Here is a 16,063-nt window from a genome sequence, read left to right as displayed (position 1 = left end):
AGCTTGCCGTCGGCCAGGTACCTCCCCTCCAGCCGCAGTCTGCAGACGGTACGGAGGGAGGCCAGGAAGCTCGTCCTCGCGTCCAGCTCCTGACAGTCGAGGAGACGAACGGGAAGAGTGAGAGGGCGCGGGCAGCGGGGCCGCTGCGCGGAGGGGGTGCAGCGGTGTTGCGGGGGGCCGGGAGGGCAGCAGCTCTGCGCGGCCAGCCGCGCTCCGAGAGCCTGGGTGCGGGCAGCAAGCACGGCGGCACCCGGCTAGGAGCGGCGGGCAGAGCCTCGCGCCGACGAAGTCGGACATCGTTACCTTTTCCCGGCCGGCGAGGAAGGACCAGAAGAACTTGCAGTCCTCCTTCTCCTTGTCATCCAGCTGCTCGACGCCGAAGGCAGCGGCAGCGTCATCTGTTAAAGAAGGAGCGTGGAGAGCTGGGGGCGAGGGCGGGAGGCGCAGGGAAAAGCCGCGCCCTCTCCGGCTCCGTTGCCGCCGCCCCGCAGACGGGGAGCCACGCGTCGGCTCCGGCGCCGGTACCCGCTCTTCCCCTGGCGGAGCGAGGAACGAGGCTCCCGGCGTCGAGCAGGGTGCGCTCCCTGGCCGCGGTCCCGCCCAGCCCGACTCAAAGCCTCGCTCGCCGGGCGGGCTCCACGTGTAGCGGCTGGCACGGCGCCGCCGTGGCACACGGCCCCCGTCGAGCCCCGACCGCAGCCCGCCGCGGAGCCCGGAGCCGGGGCTGCGGCTGGCCGGGCCCGGTGCCGCCCGCGTACTCACCGGTCTGGAGACCGCGGGTCTCCTCGAACGACTCTCGGCTATCCATCTCTGTCCCCGGGGAACGCAAGAGCCGGGACTCTGGGGGAACGCTATCGGTAGAACTGGGGGCTCCTCCGCGAGCACCGCTGCTCCCGTGCAGTCCCGTCGCTGTCCTCCTGGACACTGAGGGGCTGCCGTGCCGTGCCTGGGTAGCCCCAGGCACGTTCAATGGACGTCACAAAGGCCCTTTTGTGCCATCACCTGCGCCAGTGTTTGCGCTGCCCACTGCCCGAGGATTGCCACGAGGCTGTCCACCTTCGGGCACCTGAACTGTCTCGCTGAAAGTCCAGGCTGGATATGGCCCCAGGCACTACACAAACACACCCTCTCTGATGCACTCCCCTTTCGCAGCGCCTCTGTCACATTGCTGCCTTAAGCTTTAGCGTAGCTTTTCATCGCCGTGGTATCGAAAGGCGTCTTGTGCAGAATTACAGCAATGATGAAAGCACCCGAGGAGTGTTTGGCACTTCCCTCTGTGGGAATCAAATGTTGTTTCTGCATGAGAATTGGATAATTTTCTTTTTATTTTTTATTTTTTTTTTCATGATCTCTGCTATCATAGTTCTTTTTGGGAGTCCTTCTACTTAACTTGTGGAAGATCTCTGGTAAGTTTACATCACTTATCCTCTAGACGAACCTTCCCGGGAATGCACACTCTGTATATAGGTGTATAGATGCATATTTTGTCATACACACTGCAAGAATATCCTGCATGAGAGCAAACCAGAGAACTAGTCATGGTTCTCCACGTGGAGAGAACTCCACATGCCCGAGGAAGTGCCTGAAGAGACACCGGAAGGCCTGGCATCATCCCCCAGTACTCTTTGTTCAACAAAGACTTTAAAGAAAATCACTGCATCAATACAAGGAGAGCACGGAGACATCTTGGAAACAACAGGATGGCTACTGACTGGCACCAGATAACAAATAAATTAACAAGTAAATAGCAAATGTAAACCTTCTGATAAGACTGTGAACCTGGAGTACCCAGCCAGTGGGGAAACAGAGGAGGGGGGGAGGCAAGGGGGAGAAAACCGGGTCTAAAGGCTGTCATGATGTATCCATAGGTGCGCTCCTGCTTGCGGGACGCCCGCCATTGCAATCACGAATAAATTCTGCTTTTATCAGAGATACCGTCCTGACAAAATTACTTGGATATTTCCAACAAGGATTGAGTGGTCAGTGGTGGTCAATGGCTCGGGGTCTAGATGGACGAGCGGTGACAAGTGCTGTCCCCCCCCTTCATCAGTGACACTGACAATTACAGTGGGGTTGAGTGCACCCTCGGGAGGATTGCTGATGACACCAAGCTGCGGGTGCGATCAACACCAGAGGGATGGGGTGCCATTCAGAGGGACCTAGACAGGCCTGAGCAGAGGGCCCAGGTGAACAACATGAGATTTAACAAATCCGAGCGCCAGATCTTGCACCGGAGTCGAGGCAGTCGAATACGAGCTAGAGGACAAAAGGATTGAGTGCAACCCTGGTGAAAAAGACCTGGGGGTAATGGTGAATGGCAGGATGGACGTGAGCCAGCAGTGTGCCCTCACAGCCCAGAAAGCCAACCAGATCCCAGGCTGCATCAAAGGAACTGTGGCCAGCAGGTTGAGCGATGTGATCCTGCCTCTCTACTCTGCACTGGTGAGACCTCACCTGGAGTACTGCGCGGGGAGTCCTCAGTACAGGAGTGATATAAACCTCCTGGAGCACGTCCAGACAAGGGCCACAAAAATGACCCATGGAATGGAACACCGCCTACGAAGAGAGGCTAAGAGAAACAAAATAGTAGAAAGGATTATTCATCCGTTTTGAATCGTATGCGATCTGATCACAATTAAGCACATAATGATGCTATGTTAGCCTGACAGAGATGCAGGATGGAATCTCTGAAGCTCTGAAGCCTCAGTGGTGACTGAACTGATCTACAATGGGAAGCACAACACTCCTAATTCAAACTAACAGTAGGCACACCCAATGAGAAAGGACTGGTTGCTTCCAGAGTGCCAGTCTTGAAATGGCACACAACACTTAGCAGTCTCACCAAATTCTGCCTGTCCTTGGTGAAGACTCATCTCACTGGCATTTTTATATATATTTAAGCTAATCTTGAAGTGAACATTCTCCAGCTCGGAGTGGCAAACTTCTAAGTCATGCTTATTGTGGCGTTCAACATCCTAACTTACCTACTGGAATGATGAAAGCGACCTATGAGCAAGTGCCTGAGCACAGGGATAAGCGGAATCATAGAATCATAGAATCACAATGACCTGTAAGATCAGCCAGTCCAACCGTCTCCTCATTACCACTGCTACCACAAGCTAATAAACCAGGTCTTGCAGCTCCTCATCCAGATGCCTCTTGAACACTGCCAGGGACGGTGACTGCACCACCTCCCTGGGCAGCCATTCCAGTGCCTGACCACCCTCTGAGAGAAAAAGTTTTCCTCATGTCTGACCTAAACCTCCTCTGGTACAACTTGCGGCCATTTCCTCAGGTCCTGTTTGTTGTCTGGGAGAAGAGGCCAAACCCCCCTTCACCACAACCTCCCTTCAGTAAGTGGTAGAGTGCAATGAGGTCTCCCCTGAGCCTCCTCTTCTCCAGGTTAAACAATCCCAGCTCCCTCAGCCGCTCCTCATAAGACCTGTGCTCCAGACCCTTCACCAGTTTCGTTGCCCTTCTCTGGACACGCTCCAGGACCTCAACATCTTTCCTGTAGTGAGGGGCCCAAAACTGAACACAGCACTCGAGGTGCAGCCTCACCAGTGCTGAGTGGAGGGGGATGATCACCTCTCTGCTCCTGCTGGCCACACTATTTCTAATGCAGGCCAGGATGCCGTTGGCCCTCTTGGCCACCTGGGCACACCGCTGGCTCATGTTCAGCTGAGCATCAGCCAACACCCCCAGGTTCCCTTCCTCTTCACACTCATCCAGCCACTCATCCCCATGCCTATGACGCTACATGGGATTGTTGCTGCTTGGCAGTCACCTCCGCCAGCTCCCTCAGCTCCCTCAGGTGTAACCCATCCAGTCCCATGGATTTGTGACAGTCCAGATGGAGGAGGAGCCCTCTGACTGTCTCCACCTGAATCGCTGGGGGTATATTCTGAATAGCATCCCAGACTTCCAGATCAGGGTGTAAAATGCCCAGAGGATAACTGATCTGGCTACTAAAGGCAGATGTAAAGATGGCATTGAGGACCTCAGCCTTCTCCTTGTTCTCAGTGGTCACATTCCCTGCTGCATCAAGTATAGGATGAAAATTATCTTCTTTTGCCGTTGATATATTTATAAAAGGATTTTTTACTGTCTTTTATTGCAGTGGCCAATCTGAGTTCAAGTTGGGCTTTTGCCTTCCTAACTTCCTCCCTGCATACCTTAGCTACTTCTTGTAATCTCCCCAAGCAGCCTGTCCCTTCTTCCAGAGGACATAGATTCTCTTTTACTTCCTGAGTCTCAGCAGTAGTTCCTGGCTCATCCACACCGGTCGTCTTCCACTGTGGCTCGCCTTACAGCACTCAGGGACAGCCTGTTCTTGTGCCTGTAAGATTTCCATCTTGAGGAGCGTCCAAGCTTCCTGGACCCCTTTACCCTTGAGAAGTGACTCCCAAGGGACCCGTGCTACGAGCGCCCTGAACAGATCAAAGTCTGCCCTCTGGAACTTCAAGAAAGTCGTTTTGCTGCTCACTCTTCTGACATCCCCAAGAATGGAGAATTCTACAATTCCATGGTCGCTCTGCCCAAGATGGCCCCCAACCTTCACTTCTCTCACCAGTCCTTCTCTGTTAGTGACGACCAGGTCTAGCAGGGCACCACCCCTGGTAGGCTCTCCTACCAGTTGCATAAGGAAGCTATCTTCCACGCAGTCTAGAAACCTCCTGGACCGCTTCCTCTGTGCTGTATTATATTTCCAACATATATCAGGGAAGTTGAAGTCTCTCATGAGAACAAGTGCTGCGTGACTTCTGCGAGCTGCTCATAGAATGCTTTGTCCAACTCTTCATCCTGATTAGGCGGTCTATAACAGACCCTCACCAAGATGTCGCCCCTACAGGCCTTCCCCCTGATCCTTACCCGTAGACACTCAACTCTCATTCCCAACCCCAAGCTTTTCAACATCAAAACAGTCTTTAATATAAAGGGTCACACCACCGCCCTTTTTTCCTCGTCTATCCCTTCTGAAGAGCTTGTAGCCATCTATCACAGCACTCCAGTCATGGGAGTGGTCCCACCATGTTTCAGTAATAGTAACAAGGTCATAATTAGCCTGACTCTCAATCACTTCCAACTCTTCCTGCTTGTTGCTCCTGCTGCACGCGTTGGTATAGATGCACTTCAGTTGAGTCATCTGCCTCACCCCCATCTTAAGCATTGTTCCCCTAGGCTCATCTCTTGTGAGGCCTGTTTTGTCTCCTTTCCCCTCCGTAGCTAGTTTAAAGCTCTTTCAATAAGCCCCGCTAGCTCCTGTGCTAGGATTTGTTGCCCCCTTTGAGATAGGTGGGTTGCAGACAGACGATAGACCAGGGGCTGACTAAACTGTCCCATGATCAAAGAACCCAAAGTTTCTGGCTTGACACCAGCCTGTGAGCCAATTATTCATTGCTTGTGCTTTCCGATCCCGTTCAGTGTTCCTTACTGGCCCTGAAGGTATAGAGCTGGAGATCACTTGAGCTGCCGCTCCTTGAACTAAACACCCTAAACGCCTGGAATGATTGGAGATGGAATTTTAGAATCGTTGAATCCTCTTGGTTGTCAATAGGGACAGCAATGTAACAAGTGCAAGTCTGATAGCGATAGCATTCCTAGAATCGCAGCACGGTCAGGTTGGAAGGGAGCTCACAGCCCCCCAGCCCAGCCCTGCCATAAGCTGGTTGCGCACCCCTCAGCTCAGGCTGCCTAGGGCCCATGCACGGCCTGCAGCACCTGCAGGGATGGGCACACACACTTCTGAGAAGCTTTATTAACCAACGATAAATAGTGTCTAAATATAGCGTTTGCTGCACTCCGGTTCATCTCAGCTATAAACATCGGCAGTTTGACACTAGGAGATCTCCTGTAAAGCCCCGGGAGCCAGTCCACCGGAAACCAGTTTTCACAGGAAAGCAGCTGCCAGGTCTACCGCACGATTCTGCCGGCTGTGCAGCCCCAGGCGGCCGTGTTCGAGCAGCCGGCCAGCAGGCTATCCTTCCGCTTTCAGCGACGCGGGCCGAAGAAAGCGAATCGCCGGCGCCGCCTTACGTCACAACGGCGCGCCGGAAGTGGCGTCACCGCCCCGCCCCGCGGAGACACCGCGTCGTGCAGGATGTGCGCGCGCGCGCAGGGCGGTGCCGCCGTTGCTAGGCGGAAGTGCGGCCGTGCTGGAGGCTACGTGAGGCTGCCGGGCAGTGCTGGTGGCGCTTCCGGTCCGCGCCGGCGTTGTGGTCGCGCCCGCCGGGCGGAGCGGGGCGATGGTGTCCAGGGCTGCCGACCGGCTGCTGATCGTCGTCTCCGTTCTGGAAGGTAAGCGGGGGCGGATTCTAAACACGAGCCGTAGCCTTGAAGTCACACGGCCAGTGGGGAGTCGTGGACAGAGCGTGTTCCGGGGGAATGTTGTGGGTGGACCGCGGCGGCTTCTTTATGCTTCGCTGCACGGACAGGCGATCTGTAGGAAGCGGAGCCAGCTCTGGTGCTGGCTTTCGTACAGAAAAGGCGCAGCGAGGTTTCGTTCTTTATGGCTTAGACGCCGTGGACGTCCATCCTTATACGTATCTCTACTTGCCGTAGCTGATGTTTAAACACCTTATTGCTGCTTTTCCCCGTGACCGTTTGTTGCTGCCCGGTTGAGTTGAGCCGTCACCCCTGTAAAGGCGACCGTGTCTCCGCCTTTTCCAGCTGTGAGAAACAAAACCTCCAGCTCACTTCTCCTGGCCTCTCTCTCCTGGCCTCTGACTTCTGCTGGGCCCAAGACATTGGAGAAATGATGAGCAGAGGAACGTTTTCTCGCTGGGCTCTTCCTATTTATGTTTTGTTTTTGTTGTTGCAGTCTGCTGTTTTACAAGCCCAGTTACCAAATCCCCCGTTATGCTGTGTGCTGGTTAATCGCAGGTCATCTGAGATTTGTGCTGGATAGGCTTGCTGAGGTGTATGAATAGTCTGTGCAAGTTGTCGGTGCTGTTGGGGCGTGTGTCTGAATGCCTTCCGTTTGTAAAACGCTGTGTTATTTCTCTGGCTGCTTATGTTGCTTGCTGATAACTGAAATGCATGGAGCCTCTCTCTGTTTTGTTATGCCTGTAAACTTTAAGCATTCATTTTGTCACAAAAACTATGAATTAAAATGTAGAAGGATGCTGAATCCAAGACAAATCCTGTGCAGCTCTGCATTCTCTTAGTAGTGAATTCTGAAAAGCACAGCACATGCTTGGATAAACTTTTTAGTAATTCATGAGATCATGCTTGCTCTTTTAATGCAGGAGAGTAGTAAAATTTGCAGTGAAGGAAGAATGCTTTATCTTTGCTGTTTGCCACCTACTGCCTTGACTTTTTCCCTTTCTTAGATTTCTCAATGTTAAATCATACCAAGTACTTGGTTTCTATCATAGTTCTTAGCTGTTACCTGGTATCTTGCTGTTTCTGGGTGCTTCTCAAATGCTTTGTTCTTCGCTGTGTCCTTTATTACTTCTAAGTAGTGAGAAGACATTTCAAAGTAAGAAAACTACAATTGCAGAGAAAGTTTGAGGAAGATGGGTGAATACATCTCCGTGTAATTGGTTTGCAATAAGGATCGGAGCTCCCTTGTTCCATTGGTGGTGTCTGATGATTGCACTGTGTTTCAGGACGCTGTTTTCCAAAACGACCCAAACACATGCTTATAGTTGAAGCGAAATTTGATGGAGAACAGCTGGCTACTGATCCCGTGGAGCATACTGATCAGCCGGAATTTGCCACTGAATTGGCCTGGGAACTCGATCGAAAAGCACTTCATCAGCACAGGTAACAGCAGAAAGTTTAGCCTGAGATAAAACTTAATTTTCTTGTGCTTACAGCCGCTGAAACACAGTGTTTAATCTAAACTACTTATAAATAGAAGCTTTCTTTTATCTGTGAAATGATCTACTGTTTTGTTTTCACAACAGAGAAAAGTATTATGTGGTGATACAGGTGACTAGAAGTTTCTAAAGTTTCTGTTGGAACTACTTAAAAAAAAAAAAAAATTGGAAAAGTACTGGATTCTTGCTTTCTTACATAAACCCTGACAAAGAATTAACTTAAAGCCTGAGAATCCTGCTAGAAGAACTGATACATTGGTTTTGGTTTCCAGAACCAATCATGTCATTCCAATCACCATTTTTTTGGTGGTCATCAAAAATGATGACCACCAGTCATCATTTTTAATTGAAAATATGGAGATACTGTTAGGATCTGTCAGAGAAATGAGAAGGCTGCTTGAACTTGGAGGAGGGAAAGATGTCTAAATGCACCTCATGCTGGACACCACACCTATACCTCTAAGAACATGCAGGTGCTTGCAACAATCTTTTGCTCCCAAGTGAAGATGCAGTTCAGTTGCATTACTTGTTTCATGAACGTGGAAAAGACTGAATTTAATATCTCTTGAGGGTCTTTCAGAGTCCAGTAAGCTTCTCTTACCAGATTTATCTATTTATTCGTTATCTGTCGCTTAATCCCAAATTTTTAGAATTGGGTGTAAGCTGAATTGCTAACTTATTAGAACTAGCTATGTTAGAATCTCAATAAATTGTTGTTGATATGTTTGAAACATGTGAATCGTTTGTTATGAGGTTAATTTTTACGTTTTGGATTTCAACTGAGATGTTCTTACAGGCTGCAGCGCACACCTATCAAACTCCAGTGTTTTGCTTTGGATCCTCTGTCTTCAGCTAAAGAGAACATAGGCTATGTTGTGCTTGATTTAAGGGCTGTGCAGGAAAAGAAACAGGTATGTTTCTAAGTGTAAAGTCTTACATTTTGATGTTTATAAAACAGTGTTCTGGCAGTGGAATTTGAATTAGGGCAGAATTTGAATCTTTGAGTTGTTCAGGAGGAGAATGCTTCATCACATACTTGCTTTTTTTTTTTTTGAAGAGAACAAATGAAAGTAGTTTTGTGTCAGTGTTATTGGAATGAAAAATATTTACACAGCCTGCTCTGGAACATGAAAAAGCCAAGTATGCAGATTAAAAAAGAATTCTTACCCTTTAGAATTGGAGGGTTGAAACATTTCTAATCACCCTGTTTAATCGCTGCTATGACTTACCAGCTGGGGAAAAGAAGAAAACAAGGTCCTTTACTGAGCAACTAAATGTAGTTAAGTCAAAACTTTAGAGAGTGAAGCTGTTTGTGATGTGTTCTTTTTATTTTTATTTTTTTTCATACAGAGGATGTCTGAGGGGTTCTGAAGTTCTGTCCCATTAACAAAGCAGGAGAAATCATGATTGTTTACATAGAATTTTGATGAGTGAATTTTATGTTGTGCTTGATCAGGATGTAGTTGTGGCATGGGTCATGACATGATGTTGCTTTAGCGTTTTGACACCCCACTTAAAATTTATAATCCATGTAATACAGTCTGCACTCTTTTAGTTGAAAATTTAAACATTCTGTCTTCTAATTAGATGACTCATTTTGTATTTTGCTCCTCCACAGTTTACTTTGTAAATCAATGGAAGAGAGTATGTTCAGCTCTTCTTCCAGGAATGATGATATAGAGTTATTGAGTGTAGCAGTGCAGAATAGACCATGTTTTTGCAAATGAACGCCAGGGTGATTTTCTGTGAATAATAAAATAGAATTGCTAGAGCAAATCTGTTGTCGATTACCGTATTTTATGATTTTGCTACTTTGAAAATGTTTTTTCCTTTTCTGATTTTGTAGACACCAAGGTGGTATTCTTTGCTAAGTAACAAGTATGCTAAATTTAAATCCGAAATAAAAGTAGGCATTATGTTGGAAACTGATTCCAAAGCACCAGTTGGTGATTTAAAAGCAAAGGAGGCAGCCCCTAGAGAAGGGAGGGGTAAGTAATACAATACCGTTGGCTTTGAATTACAGATGCTCCTGTTTTGGGTGTGTATTGCTTGATGCAAACGTGGTGTTTGAGCTCAAAGAGAGCTACAGTAGTTGAACATTAATTAACTGTAAATCATTTGTATAATGTGTAACCGTAAAGCACGTGAGTAGGAAATGTACTGTGTTGTAATAGCAGAGGTGCTTTACTTTGAGTTACTTAGGTGGACAGAGATACAGGCTAACTGATCTTCAAAATCAGCATCAGAGACTCATGCTTACTCCTACTGGCATTTCAGTCAGGTTGGATTTCAGTCCTGTTGCTAAAGAAAGAAAACAAAGGGAGTTTTTTTACAGTGTGTAATTCTAAATCTAAACTGACAAGTTGCCAAGTAGCACAGTAATTCATTGGTTGAGTAGTCAGCTTTTTTTTCCCCACTTTTTCCTTTAACATGTTATTTGTTATCTTTTTTTTGTCTAAGCTAAGCCACTTAGTACTTCAACACATTTTTGCAGTACCATCTGCAAGTTAACTGTTGGCAGTAATTCTGGAACCGGATTCTCTTCTACATTCCTTTCAGAGATAATTTGTGAAATATATCAACATCTGTTAGAACTTAAATTATATTGAATAGTACAAGGTGTCTTCATGTGTCCTATGCTTTTCACTCATTTTTGTATGTGTGTCTTTTGGAGAAAGTTCAGGTTTTGCTGTTCTTTTCATTTTAAATCTCTGTAGAAACTTGATTGATGTGTTTTTGTTTTAAAAACAAACTAAAAACACATATATATCTCTTTGCATCCAAAACCAGACCTACTTCCATTTGTCAAAATGGAGTCTCCATTAGACTGGAGGATTTTTGTTTACATACCTTGTAGTACATTCTGTTCTTACTCTAAGGGTAACTTCTTCATAATTCCAAACTAATCATTTGCTTGCCGTGGTCTGTGACTGTGGTTTGATAAAGTTTCAGTGGCAGCATTGCACAAGATTTCTGGCCCTCATTTTGCCTTCTCAGCTGTGTTACGGGCTATGGCATTACAGGAATTCCAGGTATATTGAGTTTACTTCCAATCCTAGCTATTCTGTGATTCTAAGGGACCCCAAGGATAATCAAGCTCCAACTCCCCTGCCACGAGTCCTTGTAAGTTCATAGCAAATCACAGGCAATTTTACATAATCTGAAGTTTGTCATAGAGGCAGTGAAGCATTGTAAATGACTTCCTAATTTTTCACCTCTTCCTATGTGACCTGGAGCTCTGTCATCCTTCACGATGCTGGCTCACTGTATAGAAAATGATAGAAAATTCTTCTTTAGTGTTCTAAGCATTGGGTACGACAGCCCTGCATTGCCCAGTACTACTTTTGTTAGACAGGGAATGGTTTCTTTTTTTAATTCATACACATTTTTAATTTCACCTCACTGTCAGGAGTGATCTAAGTTTTACCAGTGTTTGAAACAGAGCCTTTTGGTTCACAACCTAAAGTGCTGTGGGATTATTACTATTTGCTGTTGTCTGAGGCGCTTTGAAATCTATTAAATGTATTAAATCTATTAAGTTACTAGAATGTGTAACTGTGTAACTGGTAAATGATTTAAAGGGTTCATTCTTGAGTAGGCAATGTGTTTCTTTACTCCATCATTTTCCTTATTTTTAAAGGAAGCAGAGTTGCATATTTCAAGTGTAAATTATGTATAATTACAAGATTTGCATTAACTACCTTATAATTTTGCTTGACATAAGTTGTGTAATATGGTTTGTAAGCATTATTTTGCTTAATTCATTTCCATATGTCTCGCTTTACTGTTCTAAACTGTATTTCAGTATGTAGAAGTTATTTGATGTTGAAGTACAATTTCAGTGCAGCTTTACAAATTATAATTTTTGGTTACTTTACCTCCTTGCCTCTGACAATTCTTCCATCCGTGTCTAGCTCTGATGGTGAGTCTCAAAATTTTGATGGGTTGGAAGTGGACTCATTAATGGAGATGTATCAAAGTTACTGTGATGAGATGTTTGGGCATGAAGTGGATTTTAGAAACTGTCCTCTTGCATCCAGGATTGAGCTGGCTGTTTCTTTAAGTACACTGTCTTCTTGGTCTCATCTGTATAACGTCACATCTGTGATTCTGAAGCCTGAACAGGAGTTCAGATTTCATTTTCGTCTTTGATCTTCAAAGCATTCAGACTGCCAAGACCTTGCAATTTTAGGTGGAAAGCACTGATCCTTTTACTGGCAGTAAAAGCTGGTTTGCATACAGCATGCTTCATGGTATTGTAGAATATCATAAGTTAAAGGGGACACACAAGGATATTTTGTTGGTTTTGTATTTGCCTTGTGATACAAACTTGTAGGTGAGTAATCAGTTAAAGAGGGCTGTAGTTCAGTGGGTACGTTGGTGTTGCTGGAGGCTGGCAAATTGGAAGCAGTGACCGAAGAGCATCTGACACACTGCTTGTGAAACCTAAAAGCACTACTTTCCTGTGTATTTTCCACAAAATTAGAAAACCCACAATGCAAGTCTCTGGTGTTTTATGTTAGTTTTATAGCACTGAAGACTTCAGGTGAAGCTTTTTCACATGAGCCATTCCAAAGGTCTGCACAGTGAAACATCATACTTCATCAACAGGTGGACAGTCTGACCTGTCCAGTTACTGCCTTTCATCTCTTTCAACAAGTCAGAGAAGGAGCATAACAGACTCCAACATAGTGAAATAAAGTTCACATCACTTTAGGAATGCTCTAGCATTCTTTCTAGTGGTGTGCAAAATGATGTATGTGATCCCTGATAGAAAATAATTTAAAAAAACAAGCCCACAATGCCTTGGTAGTGAAAGGTGTTTGTGCCTAGGGATCTGCTTTATGCTGAAACACTTTGAGACCAGTCATCAAGTTCTTTATTATCTATGTGGAAAAATTGTGATTATAAAGAAGATTTCTGCTGCAATTTGATAACACTGTAACTTATTTCTTAATTGTCTCTTTTCCCTTAGCGTCTGCCCTTCTTTCTAGACTTGATCCTAAAAGTATTGTACCAGTCCTGAATGAAGAAGAGGGCTATCATCAGATTGGACCAGCAGAGCATTGCAGAGACTATTTTGTTTTGTCTGTGACCATTGCATTTGCCACACAATTGGAACAGGTTTGTTTCACGTCCCATTTAGTTTTGAAGAAGTACTGTGCTACACTTGTATTTTTGCCATCCTGTAGCTCCTTTCTATTTAGATTTTTTTGGTACCTTCTCTCTTGTAACAAATAGCCTTGTCCCTATAGTGAATTAATATAAATTAAATTGAAATTGTAAAACTCTGTGTAGTATTAACACGTTAAAAGATCAGAATTCTTTTGGGCACTTAAACTGTAGTGATACATTCTTCTTTTTCACTTCTCTTTCAGTTAGTTCCTAGTACTATGAAGCTTCCTGAGCATCAGCCTGAGTTTTTTTTCTACTACTCATTACTGGGAAATGATGTAACAAATGAACCTTTCACTGATTTGATTAATCCAAACTTTGAACCAGAAAGAGCTTCTGTTCGAATACGTAGTTCAGCCGATGTCCTTCAGGTTTATCTTTGTGCACAGTCAAAGCTGCAGGTAACCTGTTTCTTCTCAAATGTGAATGAAAACAAATGAAATACTGAAAATAAAGGAAATAGAATCTGGCTTGCTTTGAAAGTAGATTTCTTTTCCCAAAGCTTCCTTATGTTACAGTGTTTTGGCTAAGTATAACTTATTTTTTATGCCAATGTGAGAAACACCAACAAGTTTCCTTGCTCATAAGGAGTGCAATCTCTTTAATATGGTGACCTTTAGAATAATTTGGTGGTCGCATGTCATGGCGAAAGACACTGCTGCAAAATGACGGTGTTGCTAATGTGGCATCCCCGAGGGCTCTCAGCTCTGGAGCCTCCTGAAAGCAGACCATCTGCAATCCGTGCTCCTGTAACCCTCAAATAAGTTCTAAAATGACTTGCCTTCAGCACTGTGTGTGAATAATAAGAGTGGTCTGGGATTTCCCCCTGCTTCTCAGCTGTTTAAAAAATGCTGCAGCCATATTCAGGCTGTTACGGGATATTGCTTGTCTTCAGGTGTGCCTTTAAGTGTTGGGGGTATTTACAGTGATCTGCACTTGGCTCACACTTAAGTCACTCTTAAGTGACTACAAGTAAGTCAGTGTTTCTGAGGGTAGTGTAGGTTTTCTAAACATAGCTGTTAAGTACTACAGTGTTAGTTATAAAGGGTCCATATCCAGACTTATACTCTAAAGACAACTATCTATTTCTTGATGTAGAGCTGTTTCTCTGACCTAGCTTCTTAAAATTTGGGATCCAGTAGCAGAGCTTTTTTTTTTTTTTTTTATCCTTAATTTTAATATACTTTTTTTTTTCCCCTGAAAAAGAAGTCTAATGCCAAAATGTGCAAATTTGGGTGTATGTTCATATGTGTATATTAGTGTCTCATATGTATTAAATGTTAAATTTATATATAATACAGCACTCTGGCTTGCTTAAAAAAACTAACAAACAGAAGTGATTTATTGGTCAAAGTGAAACTGATTTATGAGTTTCAGAAAACAGATTTTATTGAGGAACGTAAATCACATTTTTTAGATCCTTCTACTGAAATAGGCAAATATTAGACTCTGGAATGTAGAAAGAGTTGAGTCAGAGTTTGAAAAAGGAATTAAGACTCTTAGCAAGACTTAAGAGTATGATTACTTAATTCTGTTAAGCTATTTAAGCTTGATTAAATTATTCAAGTGGAGTTTAAATATGAACTTTCAAATAAATTGCTTTATTTCTTCCTGAGTCATGCATTTTATATGTTTATACCTTAAGGGCATGAATCTGCACTGTGCTTACAAGGCACACACTAATAAATCTGTGATCCAGAAGGGGTGATGTGATGATTGTCCTCAAAAAACAGCATGCACTGATGAGCTGCTGTGATAACACTTAGGCACAGCCAGCCAGCTCACCACTGAAATCTCACAGCAGTTCTTACACTGCTCAGAATACTGGTTCTCAGCATATAGGGACAAGACTAGGGATGAAGGTTTTTATTAGCAATACATATGAAAATACATATGGCATTTACTTCCTGGTACTTCTGTATGGGTACAGATTCATCTTTGCTGTGGTGACCAGTCCCTTGGAAGCACCGGAATACCTCTGTCTGGACTACTGAAGAAAGGAAGTGTGGAAATTGATCAACACCCTATGGCAATAGAAGGAGCATTTGTCCTTGTTCCACCAAATAGGGCTAAGCAGAACCTGCCACAGTTACCTCTGGATATGGCTCCTACTGTTGGGGTATCTGTAATTCTGCAAAAGGAGTGCTTAAATGATCAGGTATAACTTACTAATAGTTAGAGTGTTGTTTCACAGTTTCATGTTTAAGAAAGAATATTTCTAAGTCATATTTGACAGTTAAATATGTAACAAAAATCAGAAAAAGATGAATACTTTTGTTGCTTCATTTTTCCTATGTCAGAAAGATAATCTCAGACTTACTACAGATAGAATTTTTCCCATTCAATCCATGATCAGTAATAATATCATATCACTTCATTCAGCCTTTGATTCCTTCAAACATTCCAACTGAACTCAAACAGCCAAAGAAAGTTCTTTCACCTACTGATAGAGAAGCAGAGGGCCTGAAGCAGAGATCCCAGGATGTCTCGTCTCAAGTTGACCACTCTCCTCCAAGAGAAGGTGAAGCAACAGAAAGTGAAGCAGAAAGTCTGAAGTTTGAAGAAGGCACAGAGCTAAAGGGAGCTGGTATGTGATGTATGTGGGTTTTTTGTTTGTTTGTTTTTGCTTTTCCTAATTGCCAAGCACAATCTTGGGTTATGTACTACCCATCTGTGGTCATAAATCTTTGGCAAGTAAGAATTGTTTACATAGGATAGATGATAGTGTAAGTGCTCCTCAGATTGAGGATTTGTTGTTGTCTGGATTGTGAGTGATAAGGATAGTCTTCATCTTGAAAAAGAATACCAGAAGCATTTGAAATTACTTGAATCTGAGAATGGTGAGGTTCGGTACAAACTCATGAAGAGAATTATTTCTTTGGTTGTAATGGTCTAAAAATTCAAATGTTTTAAACAGAATTTTTAAAATTAGATTTTTAAAAGAGGAGATACTGATCCTAAAGAAACCGTGTTCTGTAGAAGAAAATCTTGTTCTCAGTATTTGTCTGCTATTTCTGAAAAATTTCTTCTAACCCTAACAGATCTTAGCAAAGCAAAGGTTAAAT

General features: G+C 44.4%; 1 protein-coding gene across 4 annotated transcripts in view; it reads left to right on the top strand.

Annotated features, from left to right (window-relative positions):
* The first annotated feature begins 6,132 nt into the window (after positions 1-6,132).
* CEP120 (centrosomal protein 120) overlaps positions 6,133-16,063 on the top strand; it is a 38,388-nt gene continuing 28,457 nt past the window's right edge. For all 4 annotated transcript variants that reach the window (XM_048931338.1, XM_048931337.1, XM_048931336.1 and 1 more), the window contains exons 1-8: positions 6,133-6,297; positions 7,611-7,767; positions 8,620-8,734; positions 9,670-9,811; positions 12,799-12,947; positions 13,202-13,399; positions 14,929-15,156; positions 15,381-15,585. In XM_048931338.1, the coding sequence (XP_048787295.1) occupies positions 6,246-6,297; positions 7,611-7,767; positions 8,620-8,734; positions 9,670-9,811; positions 12,799-12,947; positions 13,202-13,399; positions 14,929-15,156; positions 15,381-15,585 (1,246 nt within the window). In that variant the 5' untranslated portion in view covers positions 6,133-6,245. The remainder of the gene's footprint in view (positions 6,298-7,610; positions 7,768-8,619; positions 8,735-9,669; positions 9,812-12,798; positions 12,948-13,201; positions 13,400-14,928; positions 15,157-15,380; positions 15,586-16,063) is intronic.

The sequence above is a fragment of the Lagopus muta genome, chromosome Z, assembly GCF_023343835.1.
Source record: "Lagopus muta isolate bLagMut1 chromosome Z, bLagMut1 primary, whole genome shotgun sequence".
In the NCBI taxonomy this organism is placed as follows: domain Eukaryota; kingdom Metazoa; phylum Chordata; class Aves; order Galliformes; family Phasianidae; genus Lagopus; species Lagopus muta.
This window is presented reverse-complemented; position numbering and strand designations above follow the sequence as displayed.